The sequence below is a fragment of the Paramisgurnus dabryanus genome, chromosome 11 (assembly GCF_030506205.2).
Source record: "Paramisgurnus dabryanus chromosome 11, PD_genome_1.1, whole genome shotgun sequence".
NCBI lineage: Eukaryota > Metazoa > Chordata > Actinopteri > Cypriniformes > Cobitidae > Paramisgurnus > Paramisgurnus dabryanus.
Window position 1 is genome coordinate 959,996 of NC_133347.1, and position 20,145 is coordinate 980,140.

Sequence of the window (20,145 nt, forward strand, 5' to 3'; positions counted from 1 at the left end):
TCCAATGTAAATTCAGTTTTTAGAAAACATTAATCCAAAACATCTTAAGTAACTAAATGGCTCTTACAATAAACATAGCCATAAAAGCTGGCAAAGTGAAAGGAAAAAATATTTTCTTAAGGCAGTAAAGTCTATTTTCAGACTTCTAAAATAATTTGCATTGCGACATAATTTACCTGACAGTTTTGATGACTTATTCTGTTAAAATAGATTATGGACCTTCAAGCTAGTCTATATAAGATACAGTAAAAGATAAATCCAGCATCACAAGTGTTGTTTTGCCTGGGGCTCAAATTACAACTTGGCTTTGAATAAGCCATTATGTCCAACTGAGACTAAAGTTCATGTCAGTGCAGAAAATATGACCATACTTGCTATCAGTAGGCCTAATGTGTTTTGCTTTTTTATTTATTTTTGTTTTGTTTTCACAAATGAACCCACAAATTTGCATAGCTACTCTGATTATCTCACAATTAACTATTGTTAATTTTAGTTTTTATTATATGATAGTTTAGCTTTATCATTGTTATTATTACTGCAATATGGCTAAAATTGTTAGTGTTATACATTTTTGTAAAGTTTATGATTTATACCATGTTAACTTGCACGATCAATCACTTGAGATTATGTAAATGTCAACCAGCTGACAATGGGCGGAGTCGACGGAGCTGTGAAGGAACTAGCAGCTGGGGGCGTGGCCTCACTGAGCGCACTACTGCGCCGGGTTTGATTGACAGATCAGTGCGATTGTAAGTCAGCAAGGATTCACCGCAATGTCAAGTCCAAAAAAGATTTGTATCGTCGGCTCCGGCAACTGGTAAAACAAATATTTGGATATATTTTTAGGAGTAGCAATGTTAGGCTAGTAGTTGAAACAGCTGTCAATTTTTACAATTTACACCAGCGTTTGTGCATTTGTGTGGACACTTGAAAGAGTAACAAGAGTGTAACAAGTTTAAGGTTATGTCATTTGAAAAGGACAATTTAGTTTGTACTGCAGATGTGACACTCTGCTCAACAGGTGTGTAGTTTGTGTCCTGTCACCTTTTGGACAGTATATTAAAGTTAAATACTGACATATACTAACTAAAACACTTTAAACATTGCTGATATGCAAAACAAGTGGAACAGATGGTCTAGTCAGTCACACTGGTTAGTTTCAGTGTTGTGTCTTAACTCTATTGCACGTCTCTGTCCACTCTGTTATGTATGCAAATGCATATGTTAGTGATATACTGACATCTACAGCAACAGTCTAAATACATCACATAATGCATTTGTGTTTTTGTTAATAGGTGTTATATACTTGATCATGATAAAAACTACTATATTCTATTAGAGTGAATTCATGCAATCTGTTAATATTCTTAGTTAATATAATTAGAATTGGTTAACCCTGTAGTTAATGAATACATGCTTCTGCTGGTTGATTTGATGTAAGATTTGACCTAAGATGACCTTCTTTGCCTATAAACATTTAAAAAATAAATGTTCAGATCATACCACATGTTTGTAGTTTATATATCCAGCTTTTCAGAATGGATCAGTGCACGTTTTGTTGTAAATATGTGAAAAACTAATACAAATACATACGCTCAGGTGCAGGGCCAGTTGTTGCCAGCTAACTTGTAACTTATTATAGAAGGGTGGGCTGGCAGATATCCTGAGTGGGCAATTATGAAATAATATATATACACAAAATTATGAGATTAATGTAATTGCACAAACTTACATTAGAATACATTAAAAAACAATAATTTTGCACGGCATATTAACAAGCTGAGAATGTAATTTATGAATTATTTGGTTGCTGTTTCATGCATTAATTAAAAAAGCGATTAAATCAAACTGCTGATATCATATACCGATAAGTCTGACTTTACAGTACAATGAATCTCTTATTTGCATCTGTTTATGATAAACTCATTAAAGGTGTGGCACACTTTAACCAAATTCTTTAATTTGCACCAAAAACTTATTTAAACACCCCTGATTGGACATTACAATCATCCGCTCAACAGGCACAACGTTGAGTGGTTGTAATTCTCAACGCTGCAAAAATAATCCGTATGAAGTAATCTGATGCAAAGTGAACACATCTAAATCTTATTCCGTCTCTACGCTTGTCTTCATGTCCACATTTCATTTTGATCATGACAGTCATAATACATTTTTGGTTTAATTGTAAAGGGTTATGTTTGTCCCCTTGTCTTAAATCTTATTCATCTTAGTGGCATATTTGCCCAAACCCCTCTGTAATTTCCATCCCTAAAACGCGAATGGACCATCCATCATTAAATGACTGCTAATTGGACTCAAATGAATTGGGTGCATTTAAATTTAAGTCAAGTCCTGTAACGTGATTTTGGGAAATTGAGAGAGAAACGGAGCTGTGGAAAATTGATTTTTTTCCCCCAGATAATCGGAAACAACAGGCTAAAAATGTATTTCCAGGAAAAAATGTTTTTCCTCCAAGCAACACTGCAATATTTATGTATAGTCAGAATATTGTAACATTGCGTGATATAACATCTCTTTCTCATGTGCCCAGGGGCTCTGCTATTGCAAAGATAGTTGGTTTTAATGCAAAGAAAAACTCAAAGTTTGACTCCGCGGTTAACATGTGGGTGTATGAAGAGATGGTAAACGGACGCAAACTTTCAGAGATCATCAACACAGAGCACGAGAACGTCAAGTACCTGCCCGGACACAAGCTTCCAGAAAATGTGGTAAGACACTTTATATTTTAACAAAGCATTATAAAGCCAAATTAACTAAATTTCCTTGATATTCTTATATGTTATAGTAAAGATCAGGTACTCTCTTTAATAATAAAAATGTTGTAAAGGTCCTTTACAGTGATAGAAGAACCATTTTTGGTTCCTCAAAGAACACATTAGCATTTAGACAATGTTGGGCTACAGTTGATGTCTGAGAAATAGTTTTACCATAAATGCTGTTCACGCTTCATTTAAGGGGAAGTTAATACAGAAGTTAAAAGAGTGCTGAGGAACTATATTCTTCTCTGTAAATCTCTGAAAGACACTTAATGCTTTCTTTTGTACTCAAGCATCCAGTAAGAGGCTGTAAATGGTGTTTTTCCCACCTTTATGACCAAATGGTTGACATTCAGCCAAATGGTCAAGTGTCATTGCATAATTTAAGAACCTTCAAGAGATCAAACAGATGCAGGGTGACATCATCTCATGAAATGGCATGCATGTATCCAAATACTGTTTAAGGCCACAGTACATATAGGCTACTGCTAAATCTCAGACAGGATGGTAATGGCTATATGGTGTATAATAAATCAAAGTTTGATTTTAATCGTTTTCACATTGATTTCAATCTTTGACATGACCTTACTCAGTCAATATTAAAGATGTCAAGGTTGTAATTTCACAGAATGTTCTTTACATTATGTAGGACAATTTAGTTAGTAAATCACAAATTAATGACTTTAGCTGAGTTTTCACAGACAAGATCACCTATAAATATTGCCTTCTCTAAATTTTTCTTTTGTTTTTTCTCTCACTTGCAGGTTGCGGTGGCAGATCTGCTCGAGGCTGCCAAGAACGCTGACATTCTGCTCTTTGTAATTCCACATCAGTTCATTGGGCGTGTTTGTGATACCATGAAAGGCAAAATCAAACAGGATGCACTTGGAATGTCATTAATCAAGGTCCTGTATGGTCATGAATATATTCACTGTGTGAAAGTTACTTGTTTGTGTCACTTTCTCACATACTCAGCAGAAGAGTTACCGCTGTCTAAGATCATGAGACTGTCACGTTGATAGTAAAAGTGATGACTCTGCGTGTGTTTAGGGGGTAGATGAAGGACCAGATGGACTGAAGCTCATATCAAACGTCATTCACGAGAAGCTCGGCATTAAAATGAGCGTGCTGATGGGAGCGAACATCGCCAACGAGGTGGCCGACGGGAAATTTTGTGAGACTACTATCGGTGAGCCTGAAAAAAATAGATGGTTGTGTATCTCTGAGAATTGTTTCTCTCAAGGTAACCAGTAAGGGGTTGTGTACACCAAAACTTTTACGCCCGCGGCCGGCGCATGTTTTCAATTGTTTCCAATGGAAGCTCGGCGTTTTTCAAATAAGCCAGCAGCGAGCGGGTTTTTTCCGCGCTGAAAACCGGCGCTCGGCGGTTTTCACGCGCTCGGCGCTGAGAGTCTAGAGTTGAAAGAGATTCAACTTTGGGAGAAAAGCTCCGCTCGTCAATGTCAGTTCTCACACGGCCGCCCAATCACAGTGGAGCAGGGGCGGGACATTACCACAGCAACCAACCGGCTCGCAGCTGAAGTATCACAGCTACCAAAGTGCTCAGCTGAAGAAAGCTGGCACTCAGCTGAAAAACAGCTGGCATTCGGCGTCCTCAAGGCGTTTTCAGCCGCGTTTAAAAGTTTTGGTGTACACAGCCCCTTAGTTTTAGTGTGTGTGTGCGTTTAAGGTTGCAGGGATCAGGCTCAGGGGGCGGAGCTTAAAGAACTTATGCAGTCGGATCACTTCCGGGTCACAGTCGTACAGGAAGCAGATGTGGTGGAGATCTGTGGAGCCCTGAAGGTTTGCTTATCAAAACTTTGAGCTCAACCAGTAAAGCATTGCATTAGCAGCACCAAAGGTCATGGGTTTGATCTCAAGGAATACACATACTAATAAAATGTATAGCCTAAGCCCTATTCGGACGGGATTAGTTTTACAGGGGGACCTCTGAGAAAATCGTGCTTCTCAGAGGTCCTCTGTGTTTTTAATCCCGTCCGAATCGGCCATGTCTGTGTTTTTCTCTGACGACCTCCGTAAGAATTCCAGAGCAATTTACCTACTGTTTTTCGCCGAACTCAGAGGTCCTCTGAGAAATTTAATCCCGTCCGGATGCAAATGTCTGTGTTTGCCCGCAATATCTTTTGAAAACGCGGTTCATTTCGTGTTTTGGCCAACTTGATCTGCCGTAAGGTCTTACTAATGCGCGTATATTGTATTTCCTGAGTCCCATTCATTCAGATATGAATGTTTTTTCGCATTCGGCAAAATAAAGTAATTAAATCAAGACGAGCTGAATATCATACACTGTTAAGACTAAACACTGATATATCATTAACATTATAAGAAACTCCGTTCAAAGTTGTTCAACTCCGGAATGGTAATGTTGATTAATAAAGATATAAAATTGTATTAATCATTATTTCTTCATTATTTTGTGTTTGTTATAAGCAGACAGTTATATAAAACACGTAGGCTAATGTTACTTTAGTAGGATTTGTATATTTTATTTTGATTTGTTAAAATTAAATTAATAAATTACATGTTCTGTCATGATTTTACATTTAAAGCAAAATATTAAACATTACAAACACGCGTATCCAGAGCACGTGCTACTGCAACGCCCAAATGCATGAAACAGACACTCCCATCTCTGGAATAGCCTGCATCATTTTAATCCCGTCCGAATCGGTACATAAAATCACAGACGTCCTGGGGGACACGCTGAAACTCAAACGTCGTTTGGAAAACTAATCCCGTCCGAATAGTGCTCTAGTTAGTTTTTTATAAAAGCATACATGTAAATGCAATACTCTACAACAAAAAGCCCTAAAAAGTATTTGGACATGACATCTCAGTTTATCGTATTCATGATTTGAAACTATATTACAGAACATTGTGGCAGTAGGAGCCGGTTTCTGTGATGGGTTGGGCTTTGGTGACAATACAAAGGCGGCAGTGATCAGACTGGGTCTAATGGAGATGATCAAGTTCGCTCAGATATTTTGCACGGCTGGCACCGTCTCCCCTGCAACATTCCTGGAGAGTTGTGGCATTGCTGATCTCATCACTACGTGCTACGGAGGACGCAATCGCAAAGTCGCAGAAGCCTTTGCCAAGACCGGCAAGGTGAGACGCCAGAACTTAAAGACATGTTTTGCCCATGAAAATTGTCCTCACATGTTTCTGAAGATCTAAAACTGCAGTTATCCAATATTCGCTCAGTGTACCATCTCTGTTTCAGTCTCTTGAGGAGCTTGAGAAGGAAATGTTGAACGGTCAGAAACTTCAGGGTCCGGCCACTGCCACTGAAGTCCACACAATACTTAAAAACAAAGGCCTGGTAGAAAAGTGAGACTTTTAATTCAACTTTAAACTGCATTTACACAAAATCCTTAAAATGATTCACATCTAAACATATTTTTCATGTTCTTGTAGGTTTCCTCTGTTTACTGCAGTGTATGAGATCTGTTACGAGGGTCGGCCCGTCACAGAGTTCATCCACTCCTTGCAGAATCATCCAGAACATCAATGATAAACGGACAGTGTTGCAGTACTGATGATTTGTGTGTTCCATAAAAATGTGGGGTGTACGCTGCCAGTCACTGGCATATGTTGTGGTTTTACCAGCAAGGGATGCGAGTATGCAACCAGTTTTATTAGAAAATAATGCTGGTTTATCGATCTCATTAACTGTGTGTGTGTGTGTGTGTGTGTGTGTGTGTGTGTGTTTGTGTGTGTGCTTGTCAATTTGTGTCACTATTTATATTTCACTTTCAATATAACATCATAAGACTCAGACCTGAAGTCATACACTTAAAGCCAATTTATTCTGTAAAAAAACAAGTTTCTCTCTGTTTTCATTCATTTTGAAAGCTAAACCCTACTCAGAATTACACTGAATGTCTTCAATATCAATCCTTCCAGAAAAACTCTCGATGGAAGATGCAGGATATTTATGCAATTTTATAAGATGAAATAACGGGAGCTGTTTGCAGCTTTTCATTGATGTTCACGTCACATATTTACGTCACTTCCTAACATTACCATGACAACAGGGGACATGGCTGCGCATGTGTGACGTAAATGCGACATTTTTCAACTTTCTGCTAAGATATACAGTCTTGTTCAAAATAATAGCAGTACAATGTGACTAACCAGAATAATCAAGGTTTTTAGTATATTGTTTTATTGCTACGTGGCAAACAAGTTACCAGTAGGTTCAGTAGATTCTCAGAAAACAAATGAGACCCAGCATTCATGATATGCACGCTCTTAAGGCTGTGCAATTGGGCAATTAGTTGAACTAGTTGAAAGGGGTGTGTTCAAAAAAATAGCAGTGTGGCATTCAATCACTGAGGTCATCAATTTTGTGAAGAAACAGGTGTGAATCAGGTGGCCCCTATTTAAGGATGAAGCCAACACTTGTTGAACATGCATTTGAAGGCTGAGGAAAATGGGTCGTTCAAGACATTGTTCAGAAGAACAGCGTACTTTGATTAAAAAGTTGATTGGAGAGGGGAAAACCTATAAAGAGGTGCAAAAAATGATAGGCTGTTCAGCTAAAATGATCTCCAATGCCTTAAAATGGAGAGCAAAACCAGAGAGACGTGGAAGAAAACGGAAGACAACCATTAAAATGGATAGAAGAATAACCAGAATGGCAAAGGCTCAGCCAATGATCACCTCCAGGATGATCAAAGACAGTCTGGAGTTACCTGTAAGTCTTGTGACAGTTATGGGGCTTTTCCATTGCATAGTACCCCACGGTTTAGTTTAGTTTGGGTCGGGTCAGCTCACCTCACTTGGGCTTGGTTAGCTTTTCCATCGAGTTTAGTATCACTTCGGAATGGGAGGGATTATAGGCGTGTCGTTATATTTACGCTGCCTACTGCTGTGACATCATACACGTGAGAGCATTGTTGTACATTCCCATTCATTTATTTCTCAGTCTGCCACAAAATTAAAATTGGCCACCACAAATAGATGTTTGCACATCGTGTTTATCACTACCTCTGTCTCACATGACAGTTTCTGTTCAAACACCCCACCCGTGGCGTCAGTCGACGGCACTCCGCTGAGCCTCATTCAAGTTGCATTTAAGCATAAATAATGCGGACGTGCACGTCGCGAATGTGCCGCCACAAACTGCAAGTCTGGAAAAAACTGTTATGGTGTCCCGGATTCTCAACCTGCGGATGTTTTTCATCGCTAAAAGGGTGTTTGGAAACTTATAGCAGAACACAGATAACAACATGTTTGCTTGAGACAGCGCAAGCTAGCAGTAAGCTAAAGCTAATATTTACATTATAGCGATGACGTGACGATTCTCTCAGACCAATCAGTGATCTACAGTGTTTTCGCGTCACGTTTGGTATCAGCTCGGGTCGCTTGGAACCCCAACCGAGGTTGTACGAAAAAAAGTATCGGGTACTACGTACTGCACCCAATGCAAAAGCTCCTAAAAGTAAGCTGACCCGACCCAAACTAAACTAAACCGTGGGGTACTATGCAATGGAAAAGCGCCATTAGAAGACGTCTGTGTGAAGCTAATCTATTTTCAAGAATCCCCCGCAAAGTCCCTCTGTTAAAAAAAAGGCATGTGCAGAAGAAGTTACAATTTGCCAAAGAACACATCAACTGGCCTAAAGAGAAATGGAGGAACATTTTGTGGACTGATGAGAGTAAAATTGTTCTTTTTGGGTCCAAGGGCCACAGGCAGTTTGTGAGACGACCCCCAAACTCTGAATTCAAGCCACAGTACACAGTGAAGCATGGAGGTGCAAGCATCATGATATGGGCATGTTTCTCCTACTATGGTGTTGTTGGGCATATTTATCGCATACCAGGGATCATGGATCAGTTTGCATATGTTAAAATACTTGAAGAGGTCATGTTGCCCTATGCTGAAGAGGACATGCCCTTGAAATGGTTGTTTCAACAAGACAATGACCCAAAACACACTAGTAAACGGGCAAAGTCTTGGTTCCAAACCAACAAAATTAATGTTATGGAGTGGCCAGCCCAATCTCCAGACCTTAATCCAATTGAGAACTTGTTGGGTGATATCAAAAATACTGTTTCTGAAGCAAAACCAAGAAATGTGAATGAATTGTGGAATGTTGTTAACTCTTTCGCCGCCAGCATTTTTCATGATTTTCACAAATGTTTAATGCCTTCCAGAAAATGCTCCTTTTATAATATATAAACAAACAATATATGAAATAAAAGAACAGACCCTCTGCTTTCAAACAAAAAAATCTGTTTCATCCTACCTTCATGTGTTCTGTTTTTATCACCTCTCAAATATGTGTAGGTTTCATCAAAAACACCAAATTTTGAGCAAAAAGCTGAGATAATTCCATTTTTGTGAAGGACTTTTGATAGAGATCAGATGCAGAGCGACTCGATAGTACTGCTTTTGGATCGCTCTTGCCAGAGCCAATCCTTCCTATACGCAAAGTATGCAAGTTGCATAGGGCCCCGAACCACTAGGGGGCCCCCTTGCTTTTAACTTCATGCGGCACTGCACAAACCAACTGGTGAGGGTTTTTCGAAAGCATAACAAGTAGTGTGATCTCATGGTACTTTAATGTTATTTATTACACGGCTCTCTGGAATGCTTGATTCTGATTGGTCAGTTGAGACATTTGCAGGTTCGTTCTTTTCAAATAATAACCGCTACAAAATAATAACGCATAGCCGGACTACTTGCACGAGTAAAATCGCTCCGCGCCAATAAAGATCAATAAAGATTACTGTCTGTTTGGCGCCATCTTGTGACAAACACTCGACAACCACGACAAGACACAGAGAGCTTACTGAGACTGAACTTGACAAAATAGAGCATGACAGCTACGAAGCCAACACACAAAAAATACAGAATGGGCATTAAAACTTCTCAAAGACTGGTTAAAGAGAAAAAAATGGAGACAGACAAGTATGAAGCAGAGGATCTTAATAAGGTATTACGATCATTTTATGCATCTGTGCAAAGTTTCGCGGAAGGATAAAAATGTTAATTTAAACATGCATACATTGTTTATTAAAGGGGACATTTCACCAGACTTTTTAAAGATGTCAAATAAATCTTTGGTGTCCCCAGAGTGCATTTGTGAAGTTTCAGCTCAAAATACCATTAGATAATTTATTGTAGCATGTTAAAATTGCCACTTTGTAGGTGTGAGCAAAAATGTGCCATTTTTGGGTGTGTCGTTTTAAATGCAAATGAGCTGATCTCTGCACTAAATGGCAGTGCTGTGGTTGGATAGTGCAGACAAAGGGGAGGTATTAACCCCTTCTGACATCACAGGGGGAGCCAAATTTCAATTACCTATTTTTTACATGCTTGCAGAGAATGGTTTACCAAAACTAAGTTAATGGGATGTTTCAAAAGTCAGATTTTCATGATATGTCCCCTTTAAGATAATTTCTGTGCCTAAAAATCCACTAGATTATATAAGCGTCTCTTAGTTATGTGAATATATGACAAAGATTGCATAAAAATGACATAAACATCAAAGGTTTGACAAAGTTAAATTCAAAACATTAAGTACTTTGGTTATATTTGAAATGTATCATCAGAAAGCGTTCTTACAGAAGCGTCCATGTGTATTTCCCTAATAAACAATATTTGGGCAGCTGTCCATCAACTCAAAGTAATCTTCACTGAAGTCATTATACTGCAGACTACAAACAAATATAAAAAAGAATAAATGTATGGACATTTCCTTCACATTTTATCATACACAACATATAGAAGTTTCCTAAGAGTGTATTTACATGTATGGAGAAAACTTACTTGAGCTTGCTCATGATTGGACAATCCTGCATTAATTTGACCAATCGTGGTATAGAAGCGTCTGTCAGGATGTTGTTCTTTAGGATGAGAGATGTTAAAGTGTTGCTCGCTGCGACGGATTGACATAAGTCATCTACACAAGCGTCCGTCAGCGACAACATCTCCAAACTGCAGACACACAACATAAACACATTCACATCATCAGGTGCAGATGAAGCTGTGACCAGAAGTTCTTTAAAACCTTATTTATTTCACAAAGTGTGCTTTATATCTATAAAATCAATGTCACTCACTCCAGGTGTTGCAGTTTGCAGTTTTTGTGCCTCAGTGCTTTCCAAATGTGTTTGGCTCCGGCATCGCCCACTTTATTCAATCCCGCTGACAGACTGATGAGCTTCGATTCAGCAGACGTCAAAACGTCTCCTAGCACACGAAACACCTCTTCAGTGAGCTCACATCTCGATAATCTACAACAAAACACACACTGATTCATTCGGTATATATAATCAACATTCAGTTTCATTCTGTAATATGTTATTATCACTAACATTAAATATGTTTATGTAACACTTTATTTTAATTTAAATTAAATTATTATTAGGTTAAAAGTAAAAGTAGTTCTGTTGAATACCCTAGGTTTTCTAGTCTGCACTTAGAAATCTTCAGTGCTTCACATATTAGCATGCCTCCTGATTGGCCGATCTCATTGACCGACAGGTCCAGCTCGGTCAAACAGCAGTGTTCCGATTGGAGGGCAGCTGCCAGTGAGGAGCAGCAGGAGTCGGTCAAGTCACAGTCGTACAGACTGTCATAAAGACCACACGATTATTCACACAATATAACAATAGAGGCATTAAAGGTGCAGTGTGTAATTTTTAGAAGGATCTCTTGACAGAAATACAAAATGATATACAAAACTATATTATCAGGGGTGTATAAAGACCTTTCATAATGAACCGGTATGTGTTTATTACCTTAGAACGAGACCTTTTTATCTACATACACCGAGGGTCCCCTTACATGGAAGTCACCATTTTGTGCCACCATTTTTCTACAGAAGCCACATTTTTTTACTTAGTTGTCTCCGACGATGACATGTTTGTCTGGTGGCAGCTACAGTAGCTTCTCTATGTGTTTCAAAAACGAGGGGTGAGCAGTGGACTAAGCCATTGGTTGCAATTTGTGACCTCACCACTAGATGCTGCTAAAATTTACACACTGCACCTTTAAACAAGCATGTGTGTGCATATTTCATGTTTTTTATTTTTTTTACATAATTCCACTGAATTTCTGATTGTGCTCGTACACAATGTGTAAACATCTTTATAACCTCTGACAGTGTGTCTGTGTTTGTGAGATAGCTACTTCAATCTGTTAAGGCAGCAGCGTCCTGTCTGTAATGCTTGCGACAACGTCTCCATCCCTTCATCCTCTATCGAGTTCCTCCCCAGGTTGAGCATCTTCAGGTCTGAATAACCGCTGCTCAGAGCCGCAGACAGCGCAGGCATCGATGCAGCACTCAGCGAGCATGAATCCAAACTACAGAACATAAAAAACAAAGACAAATTTTGCATTAACATTAAAATGACTTTATGGTGATTTATGTGAGAGTACCGCTGCTTGTGTTGTTAGTAAACATGCTACACAAAGTTTTGGGCTTTCTCTGATATTTCAGAATGGATGAAATAAGTTCATGCCATTTTCACACGCCCATAAAATGAAACAAAAATGTAAGACAAAACTAAGAGTACATTTCTGCAAACTTGAAAATAATTGATCTAATTATTTCTTTTATTCACAACAATTACATTTGTGTTAACTCTGTTCACCTTTATTCTAAAAATAATAAGTGACCCCCTTAACATTTGGAAAGCAGTGTACATGTACCCATCCGGTATTGAGATGGGTTGTACTGCTTCCTGTTGGAAGAAAAGAGCGATCATATGAAAAGTGTCCTGTATTTGAGCATACTTGATTTCCTGTAGTCCGCAGTTCTTCAGGGCACTACTGAGCTGAATGAGTCCATGATCCTGTAGTTTATTTCCATACAGATCCAGCACACGTAGTTCAGACCCTTCAGAGATCAACTTAACCAACGCATCAGAATCACCAGAAGTCAATGAACATCCACACAATCTAAACACACAAACCAGATCAGTGATAACCACATCTGTGCATTTAAGTGTAAAGTTAAAGGATTACTCCACTTTTATAAAAAAATATTCTGATAATTTACTCACCCTCACGTCATCCAAGATGTTTATGTCTTTCTTTCTTTAGTTGAAAAGAAATTAAGTTTTGTGAGAAAAACATTCCAGGATTTTTCTCCATAGTGGAGTACAGTTTCAATGTAGTTTAAAATTGCAGCTTCAAAGGGCTATAAACGATGCCAACTTCTTGCAAAATGATTGTCATTTTTTGCCAAAGAAAAATAAACAATATGTAGGGGAGAGCAGGCACAACCTAATGCTTTTTGGTTTTGGCTCAATCATTCAAAAAATATTTGAGTTTGATGAATAATATTTTTACACAAGCAACACACACATCTCTGCTACAAATAAACATTGGAAGTTTGTTTCTAGTACTTACCATTCTTAAACAATTACACCAAATGTGACAGAAGGGCAAACGTTACAACTTACCCCATAGATAGGGTTAATTGTAACAGGCAGGGGGTTAGTTACACTTGCGAAAAATTAAGTTTGCAAGCAAATATTTCAATACTATTTTGTTTATATACTAGAAGTGGATATTGTTTATATATCTGTCTATAATAAACAGGTATCTACACTATTCATCCCGTATCTAACCAAAGTTCAATAATAAATGGATACAAATATCTAAATATGTAAGAAAAAGCAGCACAATTATCACAAAAAAAAAAACATTTTTACATGTGACCCAGTCTGTTAAAACCATACTAAAGTCTTAAAATCTAATTCTGAGAATGAGCATTTAAGTCTGATTTTACCCATTCATTTTATTATGATTTTAATCTTTGACATGACCTTATTCAATAAACATTAATGATATCAAAAAATGTGTGTCAAAATCTATTTTTGTTATTTTTGGCAGCCAACAATCTTCAGTGCATAGCCTATTTAAAACAATGGCAAGAATTAGGCTAACATTAGCCTAATTTTTATATTGTTAGTGCTGAGGGGTTAAGGGCGATTTATAGTCGTGCGTAGGTGCTACTCCGTAGCCTGTGCGTAGCTCTGCGTAGCCTGACGCGCACCTCACAAAATTCCTAACAGCGCGTCGGACCTACGCGGACCGCAAGCTCTGTGATTGGTCCACCAGAACCCCTCCCGTCAGGTAAAAAAAACTGCGTCATAGGTACATGGATTAAAGTGAAAAAAATTCTTCTGACTGAAATTTTTTCAGGCCAAGTCATATTCCTTGTAAATAGGCGAGACCAATAGCATTCTAAGGGTAGATGTTTTTGCCATTATTTGCCATATTGAAGTCTACTGTGGCATTTATAGGGTTGCCCACTGTCACTATGAAATACAACAGCAGTGTGAGTATGTTTTTTGTGAATAAACAGTGTTAACACTTAATTTCAACATATGATATAGGTTTATTAATAGTTTGTTAATTTACAGCTTTACTTTTAACACAGTTCTTTAATTGAACCATTACCTTTAATATCTGTCTAAAACAAAACACTTGTGACTCCTGCACTAAGGGTTAAAAACTTTATCCCGTCATGTAAATCTACTTGTGACAAACTAAAAAAATGTATTCTGTAAGATGTAGTTTGCAGGGCATATCAGATTAAGGTGAAACAGCTAAATAACTCACTATATAAAAAGAAATATGAATATCACCACCTTTAATAAAACTTAATTATTTATTAATTGTAAATCTTATTCAATTTGGCATTTACTTTTACATTTTTTTTTAAATCAAGGTTGAAACTGTTAACATTAGTTAATGCACCATGAACTAACATCAACTACTTTAATGACATAAACATGAATTAATAAATGCTTATATACTCTATATTTTTCATAGTTTGTTCATGTTATATAATGCATTTAATAATGTGAACAAATACAACTTTTTTTAAAAGTGGTACAGAAATGTTTATATCATATTATTCAGTGCACATAAACGAACAATCCAGGGTCTGTTCTGCTCACACAACAGCTTACAGTCACAATACAGTAACGTAATGTATGAATATAAACCCTGAACGAGCAACTCAAATAAAACTTGTGTACAATTCGCACAGGATGCCTGTAATCATAGTGACAGTTGTACATTGAATGACTGTACCCTTTATCAACAAATTATTATTTTACAATAGAGGCAGAGCTGAGGTGCTATTTTATGCGCAATGTTATGCACTTAAAACAACGCATTGTGCGCAACGTGCGTATATTACACAAGAACAAAATTCAAGCTCACTAAGGATAAACAGTCAGTGATGAAATAAGGAGAATAAACAATAATGTATAGATCTTAGTAAAGGTATAAATTGATTTAGTCAAGAGCAGTGAGAGATTAATTGTTTGATTAACATTAGTGACAGATGGTCGTGTTTAAGGATACTTGCAAAGACGGGATTTTTGACGCATAACCTATGTGTATTTAAGGGCAACAAAGCGGCAAAAATACTCACAAGCTCAAAGAGAAGCGAATGCGCGACCTGCTTATTCCCCTCATACAGAAACAGCGCATTTAACACTGTTGTTATTGTATTAATTTAAAATCACTTGTTTTTAAATGCAGATATATGTACAAACGTCAAGATTTCCTGACCACGCGCACATGCAACTGCAAGAACTGACAGGATGACATCAAAGTACTGCGAGAGCATTTCGGAAGCAGTCTCGTCTAATGAGTTCTCGGTTCGCTCTCACGGGATTTTGATGTCATCTGACTGCCTCTTGATTGTTGTGGTGCCACGTGAAGTTTACCCAAATGTTAAACAAACTCGTTGTATATCAGCCACTGGTTAGATTAGCGTAGCAGTCAAAAACGATCACGTACGAGACAAATCAATTACCCCCAAAATACAGGACCCTAGGCTTACTGTGCAAAGACACGTAAATTACCTGGCTGTTAGATTTTCTTAGCCCACGAACTGAAAGGCTTGCCAATCTTCCTAATTTCGCTAAATCAAGTTAATCTCCATTGGTCTTATACACCTTTATCGATGTCCAAAACATCGGATCCTTCCTGCATTACAAGTATGTCCATGCTAGCAGAAATAAAGTTTTACCTCAGCTTAACGTGAGATACAGCCAGAAAACCCGGAGTGGATCTGGTGCGTATGATTACAGAACGCTTACAGTGGAGAGAGGAACGTGATTTCGCTCCACTCCAGGCTTTGATCACATTCCACTTAACAAGGTGAATACACTGCGTCTTTATGAAACGTTAATTTAATAATTTTGCAACTGACGGAAATCCGTCGTAGACTCGCTGCAATCGACGGAAATCCGTCGCTACGACGGAGAACTTTAATCCATGTAGGTATTTCCGGTTGAGACGGTGAAAACAAAGATGAGCCAAGTTGAGGAGTGATTTAACTAAAACTGCAACATAAGTCGCTGTTTATTTACTTACATCATTGCTGGTCTTCTCAAATTATACACAACAAGTTGCTATTTTTTCTTCGTTTGTGGGTTAACTTGCTTAGCTTCTTCTTCTGTGACGACTTCTGCTGCTACTGTGGTTACACGCGTGATTACTGCCAACCAGCGGTTTCGCGTGTCTTTGCACGTCGACGCGGACGGCGACGCACAAGTATAAATGAAAACCGACGCGGAACCTACGCCGTCGCTGCTACGCCGTAGGACCTACGCACGACTATAAATCGCCCTTTAGTTGTAACACAGCGTTACAACTAACCCAACTGGGTGAAAATATTTTGAAGCCTACCAAAAAAGTTGCTAAGAGCTGCTGACATATTATAAAATGATGCTATGTTTTAGTCAACAAGACATAAGACCCTTATGCCTCGGTTGGGATTGTTTAGATCCTTTGAAACTGCATTGAAACTGTTGAGGTCCACTAAAGTCCACTATATGGAAAAAAAATACTGGAATGTTTTCCTCAAAAAATGTAATTATTTTTGATTGAACAAAGAAAGACTTAAACATCTTGGATGATATGGGGATAAGTAAATTATCTAGATTATTTTTTTATGAAAGTGGAGTTATCCTTTAATTAAATGGTTAACTAGTCTGACAATATAGTTAAAAGTTATACTTAAGGTTTCGATAAATCTCAGCTTAAAGATTTATATGGATATGTGGATGTATTGAAAATTAAACTGTTTCAAGAGCTACTGTAAAGTGTTAAAAGTAGGCTATGGGTCTGATCCCGATCTGTATCATGTAGCATTCCCAAAATGTACTTACTGGAGTTGCTCCAGTTTAGTTTGTGATAGTTTGTGACAGAGGATCTTGAACGCTCCCTCTTCCAGTTTGGAGTGGGAAAAATTCAGCGTGGTCGCCCGGCCCTCTGCCAGCGCTGTTGACAAGTGAGAGGTGACTCCCAAACTGAGTTGACTCTGTGACAAACTGACAATGTAATGGTTAAAGTTTGCAGTTTTTTACTGCTCTTACAAAGAATAAAAATTACTTTTATAATGGCTTTAATCATGAAATGAGACATATGCAGACGACAAATTTAAAATGAGATGCAGCTTATATCCGACTCACTTAATGCTCTTCGACAGCCGTAATGCTGGGACGAGTCTCAGAACCTTTTCTTCTGTAAGTTCTGCACGGTATAAGTTCATATATTCCATCTCTCCCATGCAACTTACTACATATGACAGCGTTATGCAGTCCACCTCTTGCAAATCATCATAGCTGATATGCCTCCATTGACTCTTGCTGAGTATATCTTTGACCAGAGAAGACTTGCGCGCATGTTGCAGAAGATTAAAAATATGGAAATGCTTTTCTTGATCATAACCACATAGCGTCGTGAAAGCAGTGTCCATCAACCACTGAAAGAATTTCGAGATTTGACCTTCATCAAAAGTGCTCACACAGTCTTCCATCTCTTTACGCTGACCTGGATCTGACAATCCTGCCAGAAATGTGTAATACAGCGCAGGGCGCTCGTTCAAAATCTCTTTCCCCCCTTTATCTGATTGGTCGATATAAAAGGAAGCGGCCAATAAGAACTCTTGCATCAAAGGAGACAGAAAGGAGAACGTGCTATCAGGAGAAGTGACATCACCACTGCTGTACAGAAAATCAGAAAGCACAGAGGAGCGTAGAAAAGACTGCATGCCGCAGGAAATGACATCACTGTAGGAGCAAACAGTATGGGGCGAACAAAGACGGGCAAGTCTACCCAAACCAGACACGAGCTCTTTCATTTGCTCTACGTTTAGCGTTTGTTTCTGCAGGAGCGCGTGTGTAACAATACCAAAGAGATGGCTAAGGGTCTCGGGTAGGGTTGCTTTCCTCTCAAACTGAGTTTTGAAGACATTACAAAGTATCCAGCAGAAAGCAGGACAGAAACTCTGTTCGGAGACTCCCAACATCTGCTCGCTGTGCCAAAAAAGTCTCTCCGCTTGGCTTTCATCATCAAAGAACCGCTGGAAAAACGTTCTCCTCTGGTTCTGGGAGAACCCGACCAACTCGATACTCTTCCACGACTCGAGGGTGAGTGGTTCTCTGGACGTAGCCAGCATTGAAGCACCTGGAAGTAGAGAGCCGTTCACCAGACTCCACAATAATACAGAGCTAGTTGCTTCTTGTTGTGCATCACAGATAAGACTAGAAGAAGATGGAGGAGTGGACATAAGGTTTTTGAAGCCATCTAGCCCGTCAAACACAAGGAGGAGAGACTGAGGTCTCTTCAGGATGACAGCAATACTCTCTATGGAGAGATGAGCGTGCGTGCGGGTCAACAAGTTTTGAAGACTCTCTGGTTTCTCTTCGAGAGCGCTCAGCTCCTTGACGCTAATGCGAAGCAACAGCGTGTAATGTTGCAGACATCTGCCAGACGTCCAATCCCAAATGATCTTCTCCACTGCTGTAGTCTTACCTATTCCAACACCACCATAGAGAAGCACTCTACATCCTTCAGATCCAGGAGAGAAGTCTCGAGATATGACATCATCTAAAGTTTCCCAATCTCCTCGATTAACACAAGATACTTTCTTACACGCACGCACCAAGACAGGTGTGAATCGATCTCTCTCTATCACCTCGCACACTGGTTGGCCTCCTAAAAGAGAATTGGGCAGAGATGAATTCAGCACCGAATTTCTCAGGACGTCCTTATGCACCTCCTGCACATCTGTGAAAACAGAAAAATACACATTAATATTGCTCTACATCACTACGCTCTCACTAAACACTATTATTATATAAGCCAGGAGGTCTTGTATCATCTTGAAGGGTATATTTTACATTTATCCGTTTGACAGATGCTTTTATCCAAGGTGACACACAGTTCATTAAGGCCTACGAGCCCATAATCTTTTGCACTGCTAAGGCAATGTTATATACAGGAGCAAAAAATATAAATTTAAAATATTTTACGGGCTCATTTGCAAACTCATTTTTGTTAACATGAAAAAAATCAGCGGAGTGATACACATTAAAGTAGCGCCGGTCAAAATCAGTCGCAGTACCCGGATGAGCGGTGTGGTATCAGCGGCTGTTATTATTATAAATATATAATATAGAATTTTTGATATTTTACCAGATGTGATGTCAGACTGTTGATTTCCAATGTGTGAGTTTATGTATTCATTATATTATATTATACCGCTGAAACGGCAGCATATGGCTTAATGAATATAAAAGCGATAAAACTTTTTTTTGTGCTTTATTATGTCTCAAAATAATTGTACAATCAAAGCATCATGTAGCACCATTGCAAGCATAAAGGATTACAAATAACATTTAAAGTAAAAGAAATACACTTTAATGGAAAAAAAATAAAAAATAAAATAAATAAACTCTGTAGTCTCTGCGTGACGTAACTATGACGTAACATCTATAATGTAAAGTAAACTGGTCGGGGGCCAAAGCGGTTCTTTGACTCCAGTCATGGTTGATTCAAGTTCAGTGAATGTTTTTGCTCACCTTGTGTGATCTCAGAAGTCTGTTCCTGCATAACGTAGTTTCAGATCTTCTTTATAGTGACTGTGATCTGTTGCTAGCTGCAGATGGTTGTTTGATCTTCGACGCTGGTTGGTTGGATGAGGAGTGCTTTTGTGTGCAATAAACCTATAAATTATACTTCCCAAAAACCTCATTAAACCGAGCCAGAATCAGACTCTCTTCTATAAACTTGTGCTGCAGCTGTAGTCACACGTTTATCATTCAAATACTTATTTTAAGTTAAACAATCTTACTTCATGCCCATGTCCCCCTAATGCAAAAATATACGTCTCTATCGATGTTAAACACTATAGAAACACACAAAAAAACTCTGCAAATAAATTAATAAAAGTATAATTTCGGTCTGATTCGACTGGCATGCGTTTACAACCGAATGTAAATAATAAAACAAGGAAATAACTCACGCGCGCCCTCTAGTGACATAGTGCCGTCATAACAGCTCACTATTTATTTG

General features: G+C 38.4%; 2 protein-coding genes across 2 annotated transcripts; one reads left to right on the top strand and one right to left on the bottom strand.

Moving 5' to 3' along the window:
* Window positions 1–668: 668 nt before the first annotated feature.
* Window positions 669–6,333, top strand: gpd1a (glycerol-3-phosphate dehydrogenase 1a). The gene is made up of 8 exons (XM_065248216.1): window positions 669–817; window positions 2,552–2,729; window positions 3,542–3,682; window positions 3,828–3,966; window positions 4,468–4,580; window positions 5,670–5,906; window positions 6,022–6,128; window positions 6,216–6,333. Exons 1-8 carry the CDS (start codon window positions 774–776, stop codon window positions 6,310–6,312), a joined length of 1,056 nt encoding a protein of 351 aa, XP_065104288.1. The 5' UTR covers window positions 669–773; the 3' UTR covers window positions 6,313–6,333.
* Window positions 6,334–6,358: 25 nt separating this feature from the next.
* LOC135730301 (NACHT, LRR and PYD domains-containing protein 12) lies at window positions 6,359–20,064 on the bottom strand. The gene is made up of 9 exons (XM_065248177.2): window positions 19,653–20,064; window positions 17,259–18,858; window positions 16,956–17,117; window positions 12,550–12,714; window positions 11,944–12,117; window positions 11,210–11,383; window positions 10,872–11,045; window positions 10,579–10,746; window positions 6,359–10,466 (listed from the first exon to the last, which is right to left on the bottom strand). Exons 1-9 carry the CDS (start codon window positions 19,681–19,683, stop codon window positions 10,397–10,399), a joined length of 2,718 nt encoding a protein of 905 aa, XP_065104249.1. The 5' UTR covers window positions 19,684–20,064; the 3' UTR covers window positions 6,359–10,396.
* Window positions 20,065–20,145: the final 81 nt, after the last annotated feature.